The sequence below is a fragment of the Ornithorhynchus anatinus genome, chromosome 4 (assembly GCF_004115215.2).
Source record: "Ornithorhynchus anatinus isolate Pmale09 chromosome 4, mOrnAna1.pri.v4, whole genome shotgun sequence".
Classification (NCBI taxonomy): domain Eukaryota; kingdom Metazoa; phylum Chordata; class Mammalia; order Monotremata; family Ornithorhynchidae; genus Ornithorhynchus; species Ornithorhynchus anatinus.
Window position 1 is genome coordinate 96,458,146 of NC_041731.1, and position 20,930 is coordinate 96,479,075.

Here is a 20,930-nt window from a genome sequence, read left to right on the forward strand (position 1 = left end):
GTTCCCATAGCCTTTAGCTGTGCTTTATTGAGAAGCCCTGCATGGAGCTATGCAGTGTAGAATGAGCTCCTGACATCTAGTTTGGGTCTGTTGTGAATTTTGTTTTATTGCTGCTTTAATTTATCAGTAAAGAAACTGTACTAATATGAAGTAAAATCACGCTAAAACATGGACTTTATTAATAAGGGACTAATTTGTGTTTGGAATAAATCACTGTTTAAGTATACTTTGGTTTATTCCTTGCCTATAAGTCTCTCAAAGATTCATTTGCATGTGGAATAGCCCTTTCCCATTTCTTGGCTCTGCCCTCTGTAAGAAGCAGGAGAAAAAAGTCATGGTTCTCTGAAACCCATAATGTGGATACAAGTGGCCAGTATGCTTAAACTCATGAGAATAAATTTTTTTTAGGCTTTGCTTTCTTTTAGAACTCCCTAATCTGGGAATCAAAACCTGTCTTCATCAGGGTAATAAGGTTCTAGTTAATCCAAGTACCTTGAAAGGAAATGGCAGCCCCAATGTAATCCAAATAATTCTTTCAATCGTATTTATTGAGCACTTACTGTGTACAGAGCACTGTACTAAGTGCTTGGAAAGTACAATTAAGCAATAAAGAGAGACAACCCCTGCCCACACCTGGCTACAGTCTACAAGGATAATCATTTTGATATTTAAGCGCTTACCATGTGCCAAGCACTGTTCTAAGCTCTGGAGTAGATGCAAGACAATCAGGTTGGACGCAATCCCTGTCCCACATAAGTCAAGTCTCCCGATCTCAATCCCTATTTTACAGATGAGGGAACTGAAGCCTAGAGAAGGGAAGTGATTTGCTCAAGGTCACACGGCAGACAAGTGGCAGAGTTGGGATTAGAACCCATGACCTCCGACTCCCAGGCCCATGCTCTTAATAATGTTGGTATTTGTTAAGCGCTTACTATGTGCAGAGCACTGTTCTAAGCGCTGGGGTAGATACAGGGCAATCAAGTTGTCCCATGTGAGGCTCACAGTCTTAATCCCCATTTTACAGATAAGGTAACTGAGGCACAGAGAAGTTAAGTGACTTGCCCACAGTCACACAGCTGGCAAGTGGCAGAGCCGGGATTCGAGCCCATGACCTCTGACTCCCATGCCCGTGCTCTTTGCACTGAGCCATGCTGCTTCTGCTCTTGCCACTACACCATTTTGCTTCTCAACCAGTTTTATTTTATGTTTCTTTCAGTAAACACTCAATGTTGGCCGAGTAGTCAGAGAGCCAGTGGTGTTATTCACACTGGCTAATTTTTTGTGTTTTTGTTTTTTGTTTGGTTTTAATGGTATTTGTTAAGCACTTAGTATATGCTAGAGTACTGTACTAAGCTCTGGGGTAAAGAGAAGCTAATTAGGTTGGACACAGTCCATATCCCACACGGGACTCCCAGCCTTAATCCCCATTTTACAGATGAAGGAACTGAGGCCCAGAGAAGTGAAATGATTTGCCCAAAGTCACACAGCAGACAAGTGGCAGAACTGGGATTAGAATCCACGTCCTTCTGACTCCCAGGCCTGTGCTCTATCCGTTAGGCCATGCTGCTTCTCAGTGAGTCTTGTGGCTGCTGGATTAGAGCCCAGTGAGAGTCTTCAGGGTGCAGGAGGACAGAAGCATGCAGGGTATGTCCAACCAGAAGTCTAAAATTGAGGCTATAATACTGACAAGATCTTAGAGGAAGGGAACGGTTTTTTGGAGACACAGAGGAGTAGATATAGGAAATAGTGTGAAAGAAGAGCTGCAGAGGTTGGCAAGTGATTAAGCGTTTAATACAGTGCCCTGCACATGAAGTGTTCCATAAATACCACTGATCGAGTGAGCGTGCGAGAGTCACAGAGGAGTCGAGGATAACAGCAAGGGTGCAGGCTTTCAGTAGAGGAAGGATGACAGGTGAGAAATTTCCTCTATCCCAAATCTATTCGATAGCCTTCATAATCCCACAAATCTCCCTCAAAGCAGCGAGAAGCAGCGTAGCCTTCTTGAAAGTGCATGGGGCTGGGAGTCAGAAGACCTTGGTTCTATTCTCGGCTCTGCCAATTGCTTGCTCTGTGACTTTGGACGAGTCACTTAACTTCTGTGCTTTGGTTTATTCAACTGCAAAATGGGATTAACTACCTGTTCTCCCTCCTGCTTAGACTGTGAGCCCCCATGCGGGACAGGGATTGTGTCCAACGTAATGAACCTGTACCTTACCTCGGCGCTTGGAACAGTGTTGGACACATTGGAAGCACTTAAAAATCATAAAAAAGCCTTATTAAAATCACACCTTCTCCAAGAGGCTTTCTCTAACTAAACCCTCTTTTCCCCTACTCCCTTTCCCCTCTGGATTGCCCTTGCACTTGGATATGAACCCCTTAAGCACTTGATATTCACTTCAGCCCCGCAACACTTATATACATATTCAGGATTTATTTTAATGTCCATCTCCCAGCTCCTTCTGGACAGGAAATACTTGTCTGCTGTGTGACCCTGGGCAAGTCACTTAACTTAGTAATAATAAATAATTGTGGTATTTGTTCAGCATTTACTATGTGCCAGGCAATTTATTAAGCTCTGGGGTAGATACAAGCAAATCGGGTTTGGCAGAATCCCTGTCCCACATGGGGCTCACAGTCTCAATCCCTATTTTACGGGTGAGGTAACTGAGACACAGAGAAGTGAAGTGACTTGCCCAAGGTCACACAGCAAACAAGTGGCAGAGCGAGGATTAGAACCCATAACTTCTCTGTGCCTTAGTTACTTCATCTGTAAAATGGGGATTAAGGCAGTGAGTCCCACATGGGATACGGACTTTGTCCAAACTGATTAGCTCGTGTCCACCCCAGTGCTTAGTACAGTGGCTGGCATTTAGTAAGCACTTAAAAAATGCCATTAAAAACCACACAAACAAAAAAACCTCAAACATGTCTACCATCTCTGTTATATTGTACTCTCCCAAGCACTTAGTAGAGTGCTCAGCACACATTAAGGGCTCAGTAAATATGATTTATTGATTAGTAGGGAACCCAGTAGGGCTATGAAGTCCTGGCACAGATAGATGAGGTATAGAGGTGACAGAAGGGGCTTAAGCAGTTTCAAAATGGGTGTAGATCCATTTATAATTCCAAGTAGGTACTTACAAATTTCAGCAAAAAAAGTGGAAATCCCCCTACTGATAATGAGATACCGATAAGAAAATTTTTGGATAGGAAGCAGATTTCCCCCTCTAGACTGTAAACTTTTTGTGGGCAATGAGCATATTTCCAAACTCTGTTACAGTGTACTCTCCTAAGTACAATGCTCTGCACACAGTAAGCGCTCAAGTATGATTGATTTCTGGATAGAGGACTGTGTTTTTTAAAAAAAGAAAAAGAGCAGAGTACCACAGAAAAAAATGTAGAAGAGCAAGCACCTTGGGTAGTTCAAGGTGGGATGAGATTTTCCCCCAGTTTTTCTCTCAGAAAATGCAAACTCCCATTCCCTGCAACTTATTTGAGGTCTCTGCTCTTCGCTGTACAGTCCTACATAAAGCAGAGTTCGCATGCAGCGCCACAAGAATATACTGAAACATGTTTTGAGGTAAAGCAGCGTAGCTGATGACATTTGGGAAACAAATTGATGGATCCTGTGGGTAAGGTGGTGGTGTTATTTATTTAATAATAATAATGTTGGTATTTGTTAAGCGCTTACTATGTGCAGAGCACTGTTCTAAGCACTGGGGTAGATACAGGGTAATCAGGTTGTCCCACGTGAGGCTCACAGTTAATCCCCATTTTACAGATGAAGTAACTGAGGCACAGAGAAGTGAAGTGACTTGCCCACAGTCACACAGCTGACAAGTGGCAGAGCCGGGAGTCAAACCCATGACCTCTGACTCCGAAGCCCAGGCTCTTTCCACTGAGCCACGCTGCTATTATTGTCTGTCTCCCCCTCTAGTCTGCAAGGTCTTTGAGGGCAGGGAATGTGTCTGCTGTTATAATGCACTCTCCCAAGTGCTTAGTACAGTGCTCTGCACACAGTAAATGCTCAATAAAGTGGATTGAATGAATAAGTAGGAGGGCCTGCAGATATTTAATCCCCGATTTACAGTTGAGAAAACTGAGGCATAGAGAAATTAAGTGACTTGCCCAAGGTAACACAACAAACTATTGGCAGAGCTGGGATCAGAAGCTAGGTCCTCTGCCTCCCAGGCCTGTGCTCTTTCCACTAGGACACCCTGACTCCCTTGGAGGCTGGTCTACTCCAGTTGTGATTATACTCTGGGGCGAGAAATAAGTGGGAAGAAGGAGGGTGGAGCTTCTATAGTAACTATTGAATGAGTTTTCATGTTATCTTGGGCTACCCCAGCTGAATATTTAACATTCACACAACTTGCTAATGAAACAGGCACAACTCCAACATTTCTCACCCAGGCAGCAAAAGGCCATTTTTTGCACTTGCAAATGAGTTTGCTTTGCCAGCTCTCTAAATTCCAAGCAAACTTGCACCCTTCCTGCCCTGTGCTTTGGAAAATTTACCTGGCGCCACAGCGTTGCAGGGAGGTTGGATGATGAGAAGATGCTGGAATGAGAGGCATTTTTCTGGGGGCTATGGGAGACAGGAAAAATAATACAAATTGGAGTTAGAAAGGAGCAAAATGATTTCCTTTCTATGGAAAGCATTTAAAGAAGTGAATAAAATGGGAAAGCAGAGGATCAAGGGCCTCAAGCAGCAATAAATATTTTCAGCTTTCTCCCAAAAAAGTGAAGCTTTCCCCCAATCTACCAGGGTAGCCTTGATGAGAGGTTTTCTCTGGTGAATTGGAATTGAAAAGGGATTTTAGTCTGTTAGTAGATGAGAAAGAAGGCTACAGTGAGTTAAGACCTTAGTCATTTAGGTAACAATTGCGATCCAAAACCACAAGATACTGGAAATGTTGTCTTATGGTTTTTGGAGATGGGGAGTGTGGGGAAAGGAAGAGGAGCTTTAAAATCATTCAGAATTTTGGTAATAGTTTGGCTTGGCCAGTTGCTCCATGTATTGGATTGTATTTTTTCAGTTCACTGCTGAGCTTACAGTTCCTGAAGGACATCCAAATATCTTCAGACATGCACAGTATCTGTTTAGCATCCAGTTCGACCTCTTTTTAGTGGCTGCCCACTTCGATATTGATACACCTACTCAGACTCTCTTTCAAATCTTTGAGTAACATGCTGAGAGGCTGTCGTGATTCCTTGCCTGCTTCCATTTAACCAATTAGGGACTAGAAATACCATTTCATCTGCCCAAATATTAACATGGAAAATCGGAAAAGATTTCAGTCTTCCAAAATTTGTTAGAATGCTTTTCATGTCTAAGTGTCCAAGGACACCCCCTGAAGTCTTGATCCTTGCAGGCAGGGATTGTCGGTAACTACTTGGTGGTATTGTGCCCTCCCAAATGCTTAGTACAGTGCTGTGTACACAGCAGGTGTTCAATAAATACCATTGATTGATTGCCATTTGCAAATAAGAACCTGGAGATTTGGCTTTTATTTTTCACTTACATTTCTCTTACTGTCTTTCTGTCCTCCCGTTTAACATCAACAGAATTTTTTAATAATACCTAATTTGTGTCCAGTCCGAATGGAACATTTTTGTCCTGGACTTCAATACATGACTCATGAAGTGCATATCTAAATGAATTTCAGCCATCGCCTCCAAGTTATTAAGGTTGCGGTGCAAGGAGTCACCTATATTTGCCTGTTTTGTGACTTTGGGCAAGTCATTTCACTTCACCTCTGCCTCCTCCTCTAGATTGTAAGCTCATTGCAGTCAGGGAATGTGTCTGTTATATGGTACTGTTCCAAGTGCTTAGTACAGTCCTCCGTACACAGTAAGTGCTCAAATATAATTGACTGCCTGATTTTTCTGGGCCTCAGTTCCCTCATCTGCAAAATGGGGATGCAAAACCTGTTCTGTCTCTTACTTAGACTGTGAACCCCACATGGGTCCTGATGATCTCATATCTACCCCAGTGCTTAATACAGTGCTTGGCACCTAGCAAGCATTTAACAAAAACCAGTTATTGTTGCCTACTCGGGATCAGCAAGGATACCCAAAACAGGTGCGCATTGGTATTTGATTGGATTACGGGCACCCTGTGGGTGCCTGTAGCTGATCATGAGAAGCAGCATGGCTAAGTGGATAAAGCAAGGACCTGGGAGTCAGAAGGACTTGGGTTCTAATCCTGCTCCTCAACTTGCATGCTGTGTGACCTTGGGTAAGCCACTTAACTTCTCTGTGCCTCAGCTACCTCATCTGGAAAATGAGGATTAAGACTGCGAGCCCCATGTGGGACAACCTGATTACCTTGTATTGATTTCCCCAGTGTTTAGAACAGTACTTGGCACATAGTAAGTGCTTAACACATACTATAATTATTAAGTACTATACACAAATTTATATATGCATATATATATGTATATATATATATATTTGTGTGTGTGTGTGTCTGTGTATTATATATATGTAGTCCACATAGTTGAAGGGGTTGATTTTATAGCATGTTTGTGAACCATATCCTCTGATGAGTTCCTACAGGCAGGATCTGATTGATTAGTAGATCTGCCAATCTTCTTACATAACGAAATCATATGGAACACAGGGACTGAGAGACAGAGAATGTTTCTGAAAAATTAAAATCAGTGTCCATCACCGTCCCCACATCTCTACCCAGTTATGCACGGAGAGTCACTGCTACTGCTCCCATGTCCATTTGAGCCTGTAACACCCCTCCCTACTTGACCTGATGCCAGTAGAGAAAGTTCTGCCCATTAAGGTTGCAGGGCAAGAAGTCACTTACCTGCTGTGTGACCTTGGCCAAGTCATTTCACTTCTCTGGGCCTCACTTCCCTCAAGGGACATCCTCAGAGGTGGAACAAGAGGAGGCAGAGGAGGACTCTGGGTTGTGTCGACAATAGTTCCTCCTGGGTTGGTTTAGAAAATAAAAAGAGATGTTATATACTGCATTTGTTCCCATTGTGGAGGATGGATTATCTAAAGACAATTGTGGCCTGGTAATCGACTTGAATGTATAGGGTCTTTTGGTGGCACTATACCATTCAGTGTCTGGCACAGAGAGCTTATAAATACAATTATTATCTAAAGATGAAGAAAGCAAGTCTATATGGAATGAAGTGTTTTGAAGCTCTGCAAGACAGACACAAAATTAGGCTATATTCTATGAATTGGTTTTTACAATACTTGTGGAGGAACTTTGGATCCCTTCTGTTTGTCTAGAATTTGCATCGTAATCTGGTATTTTGTGGGTAGCATTTACCTTTTAGACCTGTGCATGTGAATATGAAAGTCATAACAAAGCCTGACTCATCGGAGAATTGAGCTATTACTCAATCCTAGAAATACTAGGATGGGGGAATGGCAGTTTTTTGAAATTAGGACAGGGGCTATTTCAGATACTTGGAAGTTTATATACCTGAATTGGGCTTGGGGAAGTGCTTTAAAGCCAATGGTGAGGAGTTTTTGTTTGATGCAGAGGTGGATGGGCAAGCACTGGAGTTTTTTGAAGAGCGAGGTGACATGTCCTGAATGTTTTTGTAGAAGAATGATCTGGGCAGCAGAGTGAAGTACAGACTGCAATGAGGAGAGACAGGAGGCTGGGAGGTCAGCATGGAGTAAACCAGTAAACCAGGCAGGATAGGATGAGTGATAGTATTAATGTAGTAGCAGGTTGGATGGAGAGGATAGGGTGGATTTTAGTGATGTTGTGAAGGTGGGACTGATGGGATTTAGTGATGGGGTTGAATGACAGAGAAGACTCAAGGATAACACCAAGGTTATGGTAGGCTTGTGAAATGGAAAGAATGGTGGTTCTGTCTACAGTGATGAGGAAGTAAGGCTGGGGGCTGGGAGGACAGGATTTTATTTTATTCATTTATTTTATTTATATTTTATGTATTTATATTAATGTATGTCTTTCCCTCTGGACAAGTAAGTTGTGGGTATGGAATGTGTCTGTTTATTGTTGTACTCTCCCAAGCTCTTAGTATACTGCTCTGCACATAGTAAGCACTCAATAAATACGAATGAATGAATGAAGGCCACTTCACTGACCTCCCTGCCTACAGCGTCTTCCTCTTCAGTCTTACTTCACTCCGCTGCTCAGATCATTTTTATAAAAAAATTGTTCTATGCACCTCTCCCCACTCCTTAAAATCCTCCAAAGGTTGCCCATCCATCTCCATATCAAGCAGAAATTTCTCATCATTGGTTTCAGGGGACTCAATCCTGTCTTTCCCTCTTACTTATACTCGTTCCTCTCCCACTATAACCCAGCCTGCATGCTCCGCTCCTCTGGTACCAACTTATTCACTGTCTTTTGAACTTGCCTCACTTGCTGTTGACCCCTCCCATGTACGTAGAAATCCTTCCCCTACATATATGACAGTCCACTGCTCTCCCCATCTACAAAACCCTGCTGAATTCATATCTCCTTCAAGAAACCTTCCTGGACTAAGTTCTCATTCCCCTACCTTATTTTCCCTCCCTACTGTGTCTCTCATGCACTTAGTTGCACCCCAAGCACTTACATATTCCCCATCCTTAGAGCACTTAGCTATACATCCGTTCATTCTGTGGCTTCTCCTATCTGTGATTTATTTTACTAGCTCTCTTCTGTTAGACTGTAAGTTCCTGGAATGCAGGGACTGTGTCTACCGACTGTATTTCATTTTCCTTAGTGCTTAGAGAAGCGGCGTGGCATAGTGGATAGAACATGGGCCTGGGAGTCAGAAGGATCTGAGTTCTAATCCCAGCTCCTCCACATGTCTGCTGGGTGAACCTGGAGAAGTTACTTCGCTTCTCTGGGCCTCGGTTACCTCATCTGTAAAATGGGGATTAATATTGAGCCCATGTGGGACACGGACTGTGTCCAATCTGATTAGCATCTTTCTACTCCAGCATTTAGTATGTGCCTGGCATGTAATAAGTGCTTGACAAATACTATTTTTTTTAAAAAAGAAAGAAAGCAATACTTTGTCTACTTTAACTCCCCATCCACCCACCAAGAAGCTAAACCAGGACTCTGCTTCTCCTTGTTCTCCCTATGGACAAGGCAGCTGAATAATAATGCCACTTGCATGTCTTTGGCATGAGGATTAATTTTGAATCAGAAATCTTATAGGGGAGGAGGCAGCTGTGGCTCCTCGTGTGAGCTACTGGAGTTTTAGGTCAGATTTCTTTGAAAGCGGTTGTAAGGTTATAGCTAGGAGAGTGCCTCCAGGGGGAACTGTGGAAGAGTTTCGCATTGGACTTTAGCAAGTGACTTGCCAGAAATCTATTTTGTTCATACTTTAAAAAGTCTTTTTTTAATTTAAGGTCAAGGCAGAGACACATTTGCGGTTTTTAAACAATCCTTAATACTGAGGAGGTTTTTCACAATCTCGTCCGACACTGCAACCTGGTTTAGTCCATGCTCTTTAAAGGAAGGGGGTTTCGGATGGTACTGGCCTTCCTGATTGCTGTCTTTCCAGAAATTCCTAGAGATGGCTCACTAGATGATTGAATGGCATTTGCCCCCCTCTCCTTCCCTCACGGCTTCCCTCCCCCCGCCAAACCAAACCAAAAAAAACCAACAAAACCAGGAATAGCTTTAAATCAGAAGACTATGTCGGCTATTTTCCATTCACCAGTTCAAGTTCACTATTTTTTATTTTAAATGGCATTTGTTAAGTCCTTACTATATGTCAGGTGCTTTACTAAGAGGTGAGGTAGATACTGGCTAATCAGTTTGGACACAGTCTCTGTCCTACATGGAGCTAACAATCTTAGCTCCCAATTTACAAATTAGATACCTGAGGCACAGAGAAGTTAAGTGACTTGCCCAAGGTCACACAGCAGACAAGTGGCAGAGCTGGGATTTGAACCTAGGTCCTTCTGACTCCCAGGCCCGTACTCTATCCATTAGGCCACACTGCTTCTACTCGTTTGGAACCTGATAACTTAGCACAGGCTATACATAATGGCAAAACTGAAAATATTTTACGGTCTTTTTGTGATCATCGGGTCCAGGACCTAATGATAATTTGCAAATCAGCCGTACCGTAGATCTTTCAGAGATGTGATTTGAGACCTTTAATTCATAAGCACTTAACAAATACCATCATTATTATTATTATTATTTCAGTCCTGTCGAGCTAAAGTCCCTAAGGCTGAGCCTAAAGATAGGATACTTTTTTAATGGAATGATGGCCTCATGCCTGCAAACTGCCGAGCCCAGGAGTCTGTCTAGTTGCTAGCTATTCTCCCGATGGGTTGGAGCTTTGCCTGGTCACCAACATCCCACCCCACGTCTGTCTGAACTCAGGATGGCCACCAGAGACCTCAAGATGGAAACAGGATTGGTGTGGAAAAATTCCAAAAGGCTCTATGTCAATCAGAGGATGTGCTGACCACTTGAATCTCACAGCTCAGAGGTTGGACTAGTGGAAAAAGGCTTGGAGAAGCAGTGTGGCTTAGTAGATAGAACATGGGCCTGGGAGCCAGAAGGTCATGGATTCTAATCCCAGCTTCGCCACCTGTCTGCTGTGTGACCTTGGGCAAGTCACTTCACTTCTCTGGGCCTCAGCTACATCAACTGTAAAATGAGATAAAGACTGTGAGCCCTATGAGGGACAGGGACTATGTCCAACTTTGCCTGGTCACCAACATCCCACCCCACATCTGTCTGAACTCAGGATGGCCACCAGAGACCTCAGGATGGAAACAGGATTGGGGTGGAAAAATTCCAAAAGGCTCTATGTCAATCAGAGGATGTGCTGACCACTTGAATCTCACAGCTCAGAGGTTGGACTATGTGGGTATCATTTTAATCAAGTTGTAGTAACTAAGCATGCTCAGTGACTTGATCTTTCCTATATTTTTAAAATCAAATGCTAAATTATCCTTAATTTATGGCTCAAACCTCTTTTAATTCAGCAACCTAATGTAGATTTTTTTCAGTGTGGCCTTTTAATCCTTCTAAACTTTTCATTAATACTTTTCAGGGCTCCTTAAGCTGCAAGCACAAGAATCTGTCTTTTGCACACCTGCCTTCCTATAGGGTCTTGGCATATTCTAGTGTTTTAAAGATGCAGTGTTGAGGTAAACAATGGGATTTATAGTGAGTTTTTTGTGTGGAGAACACTGTACTAAGCCCCTGGGAGAGAATCAGGGTAATTACTGAGTGCTTACTGTATACAGAGCACTGTATTAAGCGCTTGGGAAAGTATACTACAACAGAATTGCTAGAGGTGTTTCTTGCCCACAGTGAGCTTCAAGGCTAGAGGGGGAGATGGACATTAATATAAATTTATAGATATGTACACAGGTGCTATAGGGTTGAGGGTGAGACTGTAAGCTCACTGTGGGCAGGGAATGTGTCTACCAATTCTTTGAATCCCAAGCACTTAGTACAGTTCCCTGTACAAAGTGCTCAATAAATGCCATCGATTGATATGAAGGGGGACATGAGTAAGGGGTTGACGGTGAGAGACATGAGTGTGAGGCACAGTATGTAAGTTGGCAGCAGAGGAGTGAAGGGAGTGAAGTTACCCTGGTAGGGAGGGCTGCAGCTTTTGGTCAGAGAGTGGGAGATACACTGGCGTAAATGTAGGAAAATTTTGGACTAATTCTCTCCTTGGGAAAGAAAAGGCTAAAGTCCCTTTCTCTAGCATTGGAATTTTTACTGTTATTTGGATAAATGAGTCTGTGCAAAGAGAGTTGATCCTTTCAGTATTCACGGAAGAAAGGTAAGCATCCTTTACTTTGAGTTCCATTTCAGTGAACCCCAAGAGCCCCTCAAAATTGAATCATGACAAAGAACAGGACCTCAAGCCGTCCAAATCTTGACAGGCATTGAAAGCATCAATTTTTTTTTCAAACCCCACCTCCCATGAGGTTAAAGCTAGCAACATTGTAATTTGCCCAAAAAGTCAGAAGGCACCCAGGGACTTCTCTTGGATTTTCTTCCCTGGGAGCTTGTCACCACACCTAGAAGATTAGTTGAGAACCCCAAACAATTTATCTTACTTTCTAATACCGAGCACTGTGTAGGGACTTTTCAGCCAAGAGACAAAAAGCTCTCTCTGACAGAAAAAGCAGCAAGTGGTTCTAACTTGTCCTGGACTTTCACAGAGATGTTTAAGATCCGGCATAAACTGACTGTGGTTTGCTTTTGGGCACCAAACCTGTTTGATTTGGCCCTGTTATGTTGATGATTGCTGCGTTTTAATAATTGGACAATATTCTTGCCAGAACTTTACAGACTACATCTGTAAGAGTTCATTTGCTCGGGGTTTGAGACGGACCTACCTTAGGTCCCTCTCTTATAATGATAGGAAAGTTCCAAGTACTGAGTAAATGGCACAATGGAGATACTTGAACTGTTCCCCTGTGAACTACTTCCGGTGTTTGTGCCTACCGTCTGTTGCCCAAATGCTTAGCACAGTGCTCTGCACACAGGTGCTCAATGAATGCCAATGATGATGATAAAACCCTTCAAAGAAGCCATTTTCTCTTGGTGCCGCGAGCCTAGTGGAAAGAGCACAGGCCTTGGAGTCAGAGGACCTGAGTTCTAACCCCGACTCTGCCACATGCCTTCTGTGTAACCTGGGGCAAATCGCTTCGCTTCTCTGGGCCTCAGTTTCATCATCTGTAAAATGGAGATTCAGTACCTGTTCTCCTTCCTACTTAGGCTGTGAGCCCCATATGGGGAGGGACTGTCTGATCCAGTAGTTTCATATCAACCCCAGCACCTAGAACAGTGCTCGATGCGTAGAACGTGCTTAACGCATAGTAAGTGCTTAACAAATACCATAATTATTATAATTTGTGATTTCCTTTCTGGAAATTAAAAAAGAAGATTGCCTTCAGTAGTTTTCTAAAGCATTATATAAACTTCTTGAGGGCATGGATTGTGTGCATAACTCTACTGTACTCTGCCAACCACTCTGCTCACAGTAAGTGCTCAAATACAATTGATTGATTTGATAACAAATCTCTTAACTGTACCTTGTTCATGGCTTTTCTGTCTTGGATCCATTATACAGCTTCTTTCCTCTGTGTTGAACTCTTTATCCTGCAAATCTGTCGAACCATGTCTTTCCCATCTTCTAAGTCCTACCAGACTAATTTCTATCACCCTGGTGATGTTGTTATCCCAGGAGTCATCCTGCTCATGAGTGTATTTTGTGTACTACATTTTTATTTTTTGTTGACTTTTATTTTTGCCAGTTGCATGTATTTCCCTCTTGGTGCTTTTGTGGCTTGTCTTTTTAATGTTGATATTTGTTAAGCGCTTACTATGTGCAGAGCACTGTTCTAAGAGCTGGAGTAGATACAGGGTAAGCAGGTTGTCCCACGTGAGGCTCACAGTCTTAATCCCCATTTTACAGATGAGGTAACTGAGGCACAGAGAAGTTAAGTGACTTGCCCAAAGTCACACAGCTGGCGAGCGGCAGAGCCGGTATTCGAACCCATGACCTCTGACTACCAAGCCCGTGCTCTTTCCACTGAGCCACACTGCTTCTTTTTGTCTCCATTAGATTGTAAGCTCCTTGAAGGAAGCACCGTATCTCTTTTATTGTATGCTTTCACATGTCAAACTCACTGGTGATACCTAAGATTTGTTTAAATAAATGAAAATAAATGGTGGTATTTGTTAAGCGCTTACTGTGTGCAAAGCACTGTTTTAAGCACTGGGGGATACAAGGTGATCAGGTTGTCCCACGTGGGGCTCACAGTTTTAATCTCCATTTTACAGATGAGGTAACTGAGGCACAGAGAAGTTAAGTGACTTGCCCAAAGTCACACAGCTGGCAAGCGGCGGAGCCGGGATTCGAACCCATGAACTCTGAACTCTGACTCCCAAGCCCGGGCTCTTTCCACTGTGCCACGCTGCTTCTAGTTTAGTACTTTTAGGTACTGCATTGCCAACTAGGAGCCACATGAAGCTTTTGAAACCATGAACTCGGTGACGGATTTTCATTATCTTACTGAGCTGCGGCTGCTCTCCCTGCTCAAAAAGCTGTGCTCGCAAAATTGATAGCCTCAGCCATTTGGAGTCAGTCCCCTAGGGGCAGTCAATCAATGGTGTTTATTGAGCACTTGCTGTGTGCAGAGCACTGTACTAAGCACTGTACAGGCTCCCTGCCTACCATTCATTCATTCAGTAGTATTTATTGAGCGCTTACTATGTGCAGAGCACTGTACTAAGCGCTTGGGATGAACAAGTCGGCAACAGATAGAGACGGTCCCTGCCGTTTGACGGGCTTACGGTCTAATCGGGGGAGACGGACAGACAAGAACAATGGCACTAAACAGCGTCAAGGGGAAGAACATCTCGTAAAAACCGATGGCAACTAAATAGAATCGAGGCGATGTACAATTCATTAACAAAATAAATAGGGTAACGAAAATATATACAGTTGAGCGGACGAGTACGGTGCTGTGGGGATGGGAAGGGAGAGGTGGAGGAGCAGAGGGAAAAGGGGAAAATGAGGCTTTAGCTGCGGAGAGGTAAAGGGGGGATGGCAGAGGGAGTAGAGGGGGAAGAGGAGCTCAGTCTGGGAACGCCTCTTGGAGGAGGTGATTTTTAAGTAAGGTTTTGAAGAGGGAAAGAGAATCAGTTTGGCGGAGGTGAGGAGGGAGGGCGTTCCGGGACCGCGGGAGGACGTGACCCGGGGGTCGACGGCGGGATAGGCGAGACCGAGGGACGGTGAGGAGGTGGGCGGCGGAGGAGCGGAGCGTGCGGGGTGGGCGGTGGAAAGAGAGAAGGGAGGAGAGGTAGGAAGGGGCAAGGTGATGGAGAGCCTCGAAGCCTAGAGTGAGGAGTTTTTGTTTGGAGCGGAGGTCGATGGGCAACCACCGGAGTTGTTTAAGAAGGGGAGTGACATGCCCAGATCGTTTCTGCAGGAAGATGAGCCGGGCAACGGAGTGAAGAATAGACCGGAGCGGGGCGAGAGAGGAGGAAGGGAGGTCAGAGAGAAGGCCGACACGGTAGTCTAGCCGGGATATAACGAGAGCCCGTAATAGTAAGGTAGCCGTTTGGGTGGAGAGGAAAGGGCGGATCTTGGCGATATTGTAGAGGTGAAACCGGCAGGTCTTGGTAACGGATAGGATGTGTGGGGTGAACGAGAGGGACGAGTCAAGGATGACACCGAGATTGCGGGCCTGCGGGACGGGAAGGATGGTCGTGCCATCCACGGTGATAGAGAAGTCTGGGAGCGGACCGGGTTTGGGAGGGAAGATGAGGAGCTCAGTCTTGCTCATGTTGAGTTTTAGGTGGCGGGCCGACATCCAGGTGGAGACGTCCCGGAGGCGGGAGGAGATGCGAGCCCGAAGGGAGGGGGAGAGGACAGGGGCGGAGATGTAGATCTGCGTGTCATCTGCGTAGAGATGGTAGTCAAAGCCGTGAGAGCAGATGAGTTCACCGAGGGAGTGAGTGTAGATGGAGAACAGAAGAGGGCCAAGAACTGACCCTTGAGGAACTCCAACAGTTAAAGGATGGGAGGGGGAGGAGGCTCCGGCGTAGGAGACCGAGAATGATCAGCCAGAGAGGTAAGAGGAGAACCGGGAGAGGACAGAGTCCGTGAAGCCAAGGTGAGATAAGGTATGGAGGAGGAGGGGATGGTCGACAGTGTCAAAGGCAGCAGAGAGGTCAAGGAGGATCAGAATGGAGTAGGAGCATGAGCTTACAGGCTAGAGCGAATAGATAAGGGGTGTCGATCCAGAGAGTAGCTCCCGAGAGCACTGATCATCATCATGGGTGGTATTTACTGAGTGCCTTCTGTTTGCAGAGCACTGTACTGAGCACTTGAGAGAGAGGTGGTAGACATGTTCCTTGCTTACAAAAGGGCAGGGACTATCTGTTACCGATTTGTACATTCCAAGCGCTAAGTACAGTGCTCTGCACATAGTAAGCGCTCAATAAATACTATTGAACATTAACTTTCTACGGAGCTGGGGTCCCCATGGCATGATATTTTAAAGCAAAGAGACTAACAGAGCCAGAGTGCTCTTACTGCAAGTGGTGCTAAAAACATTTTTATACATGCTTCTCAGGTTTTGCCAACAGAGAAAGCTTTTTTTTTTAAAATTTACATTTGGTCTTCCAAATCCCGTTCTAAGGAAAGATACATTCACTGCAGGCTTTGTTTTAACAGCCTGACGTGATGTCAGAAAAGGTGACAGGCAGCAAATATGCATTTAGCAACTTAAGGTACCGTTGAATCTCTTGAATGATAGAGTTCGATTTGAGGGGATTAGCTGCGTTCCTTTAGGATTATAGGGAAATGGAAAAGAGTTCAATTTGAATGACATTTCACTCATCCACATCTGGCAAAATGTCATTAGGACCTTAAAGGTATCAGTCTAAGGATTCCCCTGGGGAGGTGCTGTAAAGAGCAGGTTTTTCCTCCTCCTCCTCAATAGTATTTATTGAGCGCTTACTATGTGCTAAACACTGTGCTAAGCGCTTGGGAGAATACAACAGAGTTGGTAGACACATTCCTTGCCCACAACCAGCTTATGGCTTAGAGGGGGAGACACAAATGAATATAAGTCATTTATTATATGTAGTTTATAGGTATGAACATGAGTGCTGTGGGGCTGAGGGTGGGGTGAATATCAAATGCCTAAAGGTCACATATTCAAGTGCAAAGATGACACAGAAGAAAGACGGAGCCAGAAAAAAGAAGGCTTAACTGGGGAAGGTCTCTTGGGGATGTGACCTTAACAAGACTTTTATAATAATAACAATAATAATCATAATAATTGTGGTATTTGTTAAACACTTACTATGTACTAGTCTCTGTAGGTACAAATTTTTCAGGTTAGACACATTCCCTATCCTGCTTGGGTTTCACAGTCTTGAGAAGCAGCATTGCCTAGTGGAGAGAGCACTGCCCTGGGAGTGAGAAGGTCATGGGTTCTAATCCAGGCTCTGCCACTTGTCTGCTGTGTGACCTTGGGCAAGTCACTTCATTTCTCTGAGCCTCAGTTACCTCATCTGTAAAATGAGGATTGAGACTGTGAGCCCTATGTGGGACAGGGACTGTGACCAACCTCATTTGTTTGTATTCACCGCAGCGCTTAATGCACATAGTAAATGCTTAGGCACATAGTAAGTGCTTAAATAACATTATTATTGTGAATAATAACTCTCATTTTATAAATGAGGTAACTAAGGCCCAGGGAGGTTAAGTGACTTGCCCAAGGTCACACAACAGGCAAGTGGTGGAGGCATCTTCCCTCCCAAACCCGGTCCTCTCCCAGACTTCTCTATCACCGTGGATGGCACGACCATCCTTCCCGTCTCTCGGGCCCGCGATCTCGGTGTCATCCTTGACTCGTCTCTCTCGTTCACCCCACGCATCCTATCCGTTACCGAGACCTGCCAGTTTCACCTCTACAATATCGCCGAGATCCGCCCTCTCCTCTCCACCCAGACGGCTACCTTACTGTTACAGGCTCTCGTTATATCCCGGCTAGACTACCGTGTCAGCCTTCTCTCTGACCTCCCTTCCTCCTCTCTCGCCCCGCTCCGGTCTATTCTTCACTCCGCCGCCCGGCTCATCTTCCCGCAGAGACGATCTGGGCCTGTCACTCCCCTTCTTAAACAACTCCGGTGGTCGCCCATCGACCTCCGCTCCAAACGAAAACTCCTCACTCTAGGCTTCGAGGCTCTCCGTCACCTCGCCCCTTCCTACCTCTCCTCCCTTCTCTCTTTCTACCACCCACCCCTCACGCTCCGCTCCTCCGCCGCCCACCTCCTCACCGTCCCTCGGTCTTGCCCGTCCCGCCGTCGACCCCCAGGCCACGTCCTCCCGCGGTCCCGGAACGCCCTCCCTCCTCACCTCCGCCAAAATGATTCTCTTTCCCTCTTCAAAACCCTACTTAAAACTCACCTCCTCCAAGAGGCCTTCCCAGACTGAGCTCCTCTTCTCCCTCTACTCCCCCCCTTTACCTCTCCGCAGCTAAACCCCCTTTTTCCCCTTTTCCCTCTGCTCCTCCACCTCTCCCTTCCCATCCCCACAGCACTGTACTCTTCCGCTCAACTGTATATATTTTCATTACCCTATTTATTTTGTTAATGAATTGTACATCGCCTTGATTCTGTTTAGTTGCCATTGTTTTTACGAGATGTTCTTCCCCTCGAATGTATTTATTGCCATTGTTCTCATCTGTCCATCTCCCCCGATTAGACTGTAAGCCCGTCAAATGGCAGGGACTGTCTCTATCTGTTGCCGACTTGTTCATCCCAAGTGCTTAGTACAGTGCTCTGCACATAGTAAGCGCTCAATAAATACTATTGAATGAATGAATGCGGGACTAGAATCCCCATCTTTCTGACTCTAAAGCCCCTGCTCTATCCACTAGGCCACGTTGCTGGGGAAAGTGGTGGTCCGGTGTATATGGGCAGGGGGTAGTTCTAGGCCAGAGATGTACTTTTGAGATGTTATTGACCACTTAACATCAGGAATAATTTATCTCTGCAGTGTCTTCTGAGGGGCAATCTCTGGGGAAAAGCAGAAATACTTTCACAGATGGATACTTTGGAACATTTCCAAACCTATCATGAAATGAAAATTGAAGCTATAATTGTTGAAATCAAGAGTTTTACATGCTATTGGGTTTTGCTTTCCCTCCCCCCATACGAATTATTATTTAAAAAAAAAATCTCCTGGGCCTACATTTTTGAAGAAAACCTCAGGAACTTATTATGATCTCTAAATAGACCAAGTTTGTGTTTTCCTCTTGTCACTCCGCAAGCCAACGAGGAGCACTTTCTTTTAGTAGTATATTACGTACCTATTTTATCATTTTAAAAATACATTACATGGATCTCTGTCAGGGATAAAATGGTGCATGCTGGGAATCAGGAAAGGAGCCACTTGGCTCAAGAATGAAGAAATGGCAACAGAGGAGAAAACATGTTTGTTCAGCAATAGGTTTGTACTAATCCCTAGTTCTACCCAACTCCTAAACTAAAAGAATTTTCTGTACACTTTTGAAGAAAGCCTATATTTTACTGAATGTGAAAATAATGAAAATAAATTAGGGGAGCAGCATGGTCTAGTGGAAAGAGCACAGGCCTGGGAGAGGGCGTGGGTTCTAATCCCAGCTTTGCCCCATGTCGGCTGTGTGATCTTGGGAAAGTCACTTCACTTCTCTGCGCCTCAGTTACCTCATCTGCAAAATGGGGGTAAAGATTGTGAAGCCCATGTGGGCCAGGGACTGTGTCCAACCTGATTACCTCGTATCAATTCCAGTTTTTAGAGCAGCACACAGTAAGCAATTATTATTAGATATTTTTGGCTAAATTATTGATGTTAAAATTTACTTTTGCATGTTTTCATAGGCGACTGAGAGACAGAATTTCAAAACAAGCCCAGTTTTTAGAACAGTGCTTGGCACATAGTAAGCACTTAAAACCCCCCAATTATTATTATTAGATATTTTTGGCTAAATTATTGACGTTAAAATTCACTTTTGCCTGTTTTCATAGGTGACTGAGTGACAGAATTTCAAAACAAGCACTTGTGGTGTTCAAGAGACATCTCTCAGGAGGAAGACCGGCCAGTTGAGTTGGCGGACCTGATCTGAAAAGTGGCCTGAAAAGTGGCTCTAAAGATGGCTTCGAATTTTATGATCACCGGACTTGCCCTGATGAGTCTGTGCCTAGCAACCGCAGGTAGGTGGCAAAAAGAGCACTTTGGAAATACTAATTATTAATGAGCCTCATTAGGATTTAGGTCAGATGAGGTTTAGGCAAACGTTGATTGAAACGCTGAATGTTTGGAACTTTTCAAAAAGGTGCACGCGTGAACGTTCTCTCTCGGGTCTAATTGGGTAACTCACACCATGTTAGTGAGGGGAAAATCAAGCACATTTTGATGCCCCAAATACCTGCATTTAATCCCAGTTTTGATCCTTGTTTCATTCCTATTGGTTGTGAGGCCTCTGATGAAAGCGGAATATGCTGCTCATTTTTGGAGGGGCTTTACTTTTTGCTGAACACAACAGTGCTTTAAATGTTAAAGTTCAGTTATTCCTAGACTGTAAGCTCATGGTGGGCAGGGAACATATCTATCAACTCCAGTATATCGTACTCTCCCTAGTGCTTAGTACAGTTTTCTGTGTGCAGTAAGTACTCATCAGTGCAATTAATTGAGTTCTTCTTTTAGTTATCTGAGTTGCATCCACACTACTTCAAGTGCCGTCGGGTCATTTCTGACGCATAGCAACCCTACGGTCATTCCTGTGGTGAGCCCACAACAAACTGCCTTGTGAGTGACTGGCTGTGATTTCTAATAATAATAATGGCGGTATTTGTTAAGCCCTTACTATGTGCCTAGCACTGTTCTAAGCGCTGGGGGGGGATACAAGCTGATCAGGATGTCCCATGTGGGGCTCACAGTTTTAATCCCCATTTTACAGATGAGGTAACTGAGGCACAGAGAAGTGAAGCGACTTGCCCAAAGTCACACAGCTGGCAATCAGCAGAGCTGGGATTAGAACCCATGACCTCTGACTTCCAAGCCCGGGCTCTGGGTAGGGATTGTCTCCATTTGCTGCTGAATTGTACCTTCCAAGCTCTCAGTACAGTGCTCTGCACACAGTAAGCGCTCAATAAATACGATTGAATGAATGAATCCCGTGAACAACAACAAGGAAGAGACTTTGCAAAGCCACTGATGGGATCTGCCTAAGACAGGTGATAGCGGGCCTGTGGGGGGTTGGAGCACTGAGGGAGGTGGAGCGTTCTCTCCTTGTTCTACCCAGTAACGGGCCTGGAACAATCAGTGACTGCCCCGTAAAGCCACAGCTGCCAGGCCTAAGGCAGATAAAAGGTGGTTGCTTTGGGGCACACAAAGGGCACACCCAGAGGAGGCATCTGGAGGCAGCACAGA

At 44.6% G+C, this 20,930-nt stretch overlaps 1 protein-coding gene across 2 annotated transcripts in view; it reads left to right on the forward strand.

Annotated features, from left to right (window-relative positions):
- TGFBR3 (transforming growth factor beta receptor 3) overlaps positions 1-20,930 on the forward strand; it is a 264,695-nt gene that overhangs the window by 19,838 nt on the left and 223,927 nt on the right. For both annotated transcript variants that reach the window (XM_029062681.2, XM_029062680.2), the window contains exon 2: positions 19,526-19,711. In XM_029062681.2, the coding sequence (XP_028918514.1) occupies positions 19,651-19,711 (61 nt within the window). In that variant the 5' untranslated portion in view covers positions 19,526-19,650. The remainder of the gene's footprint in view (positions 1-19,525; positions 19,712-20,930) is intronic.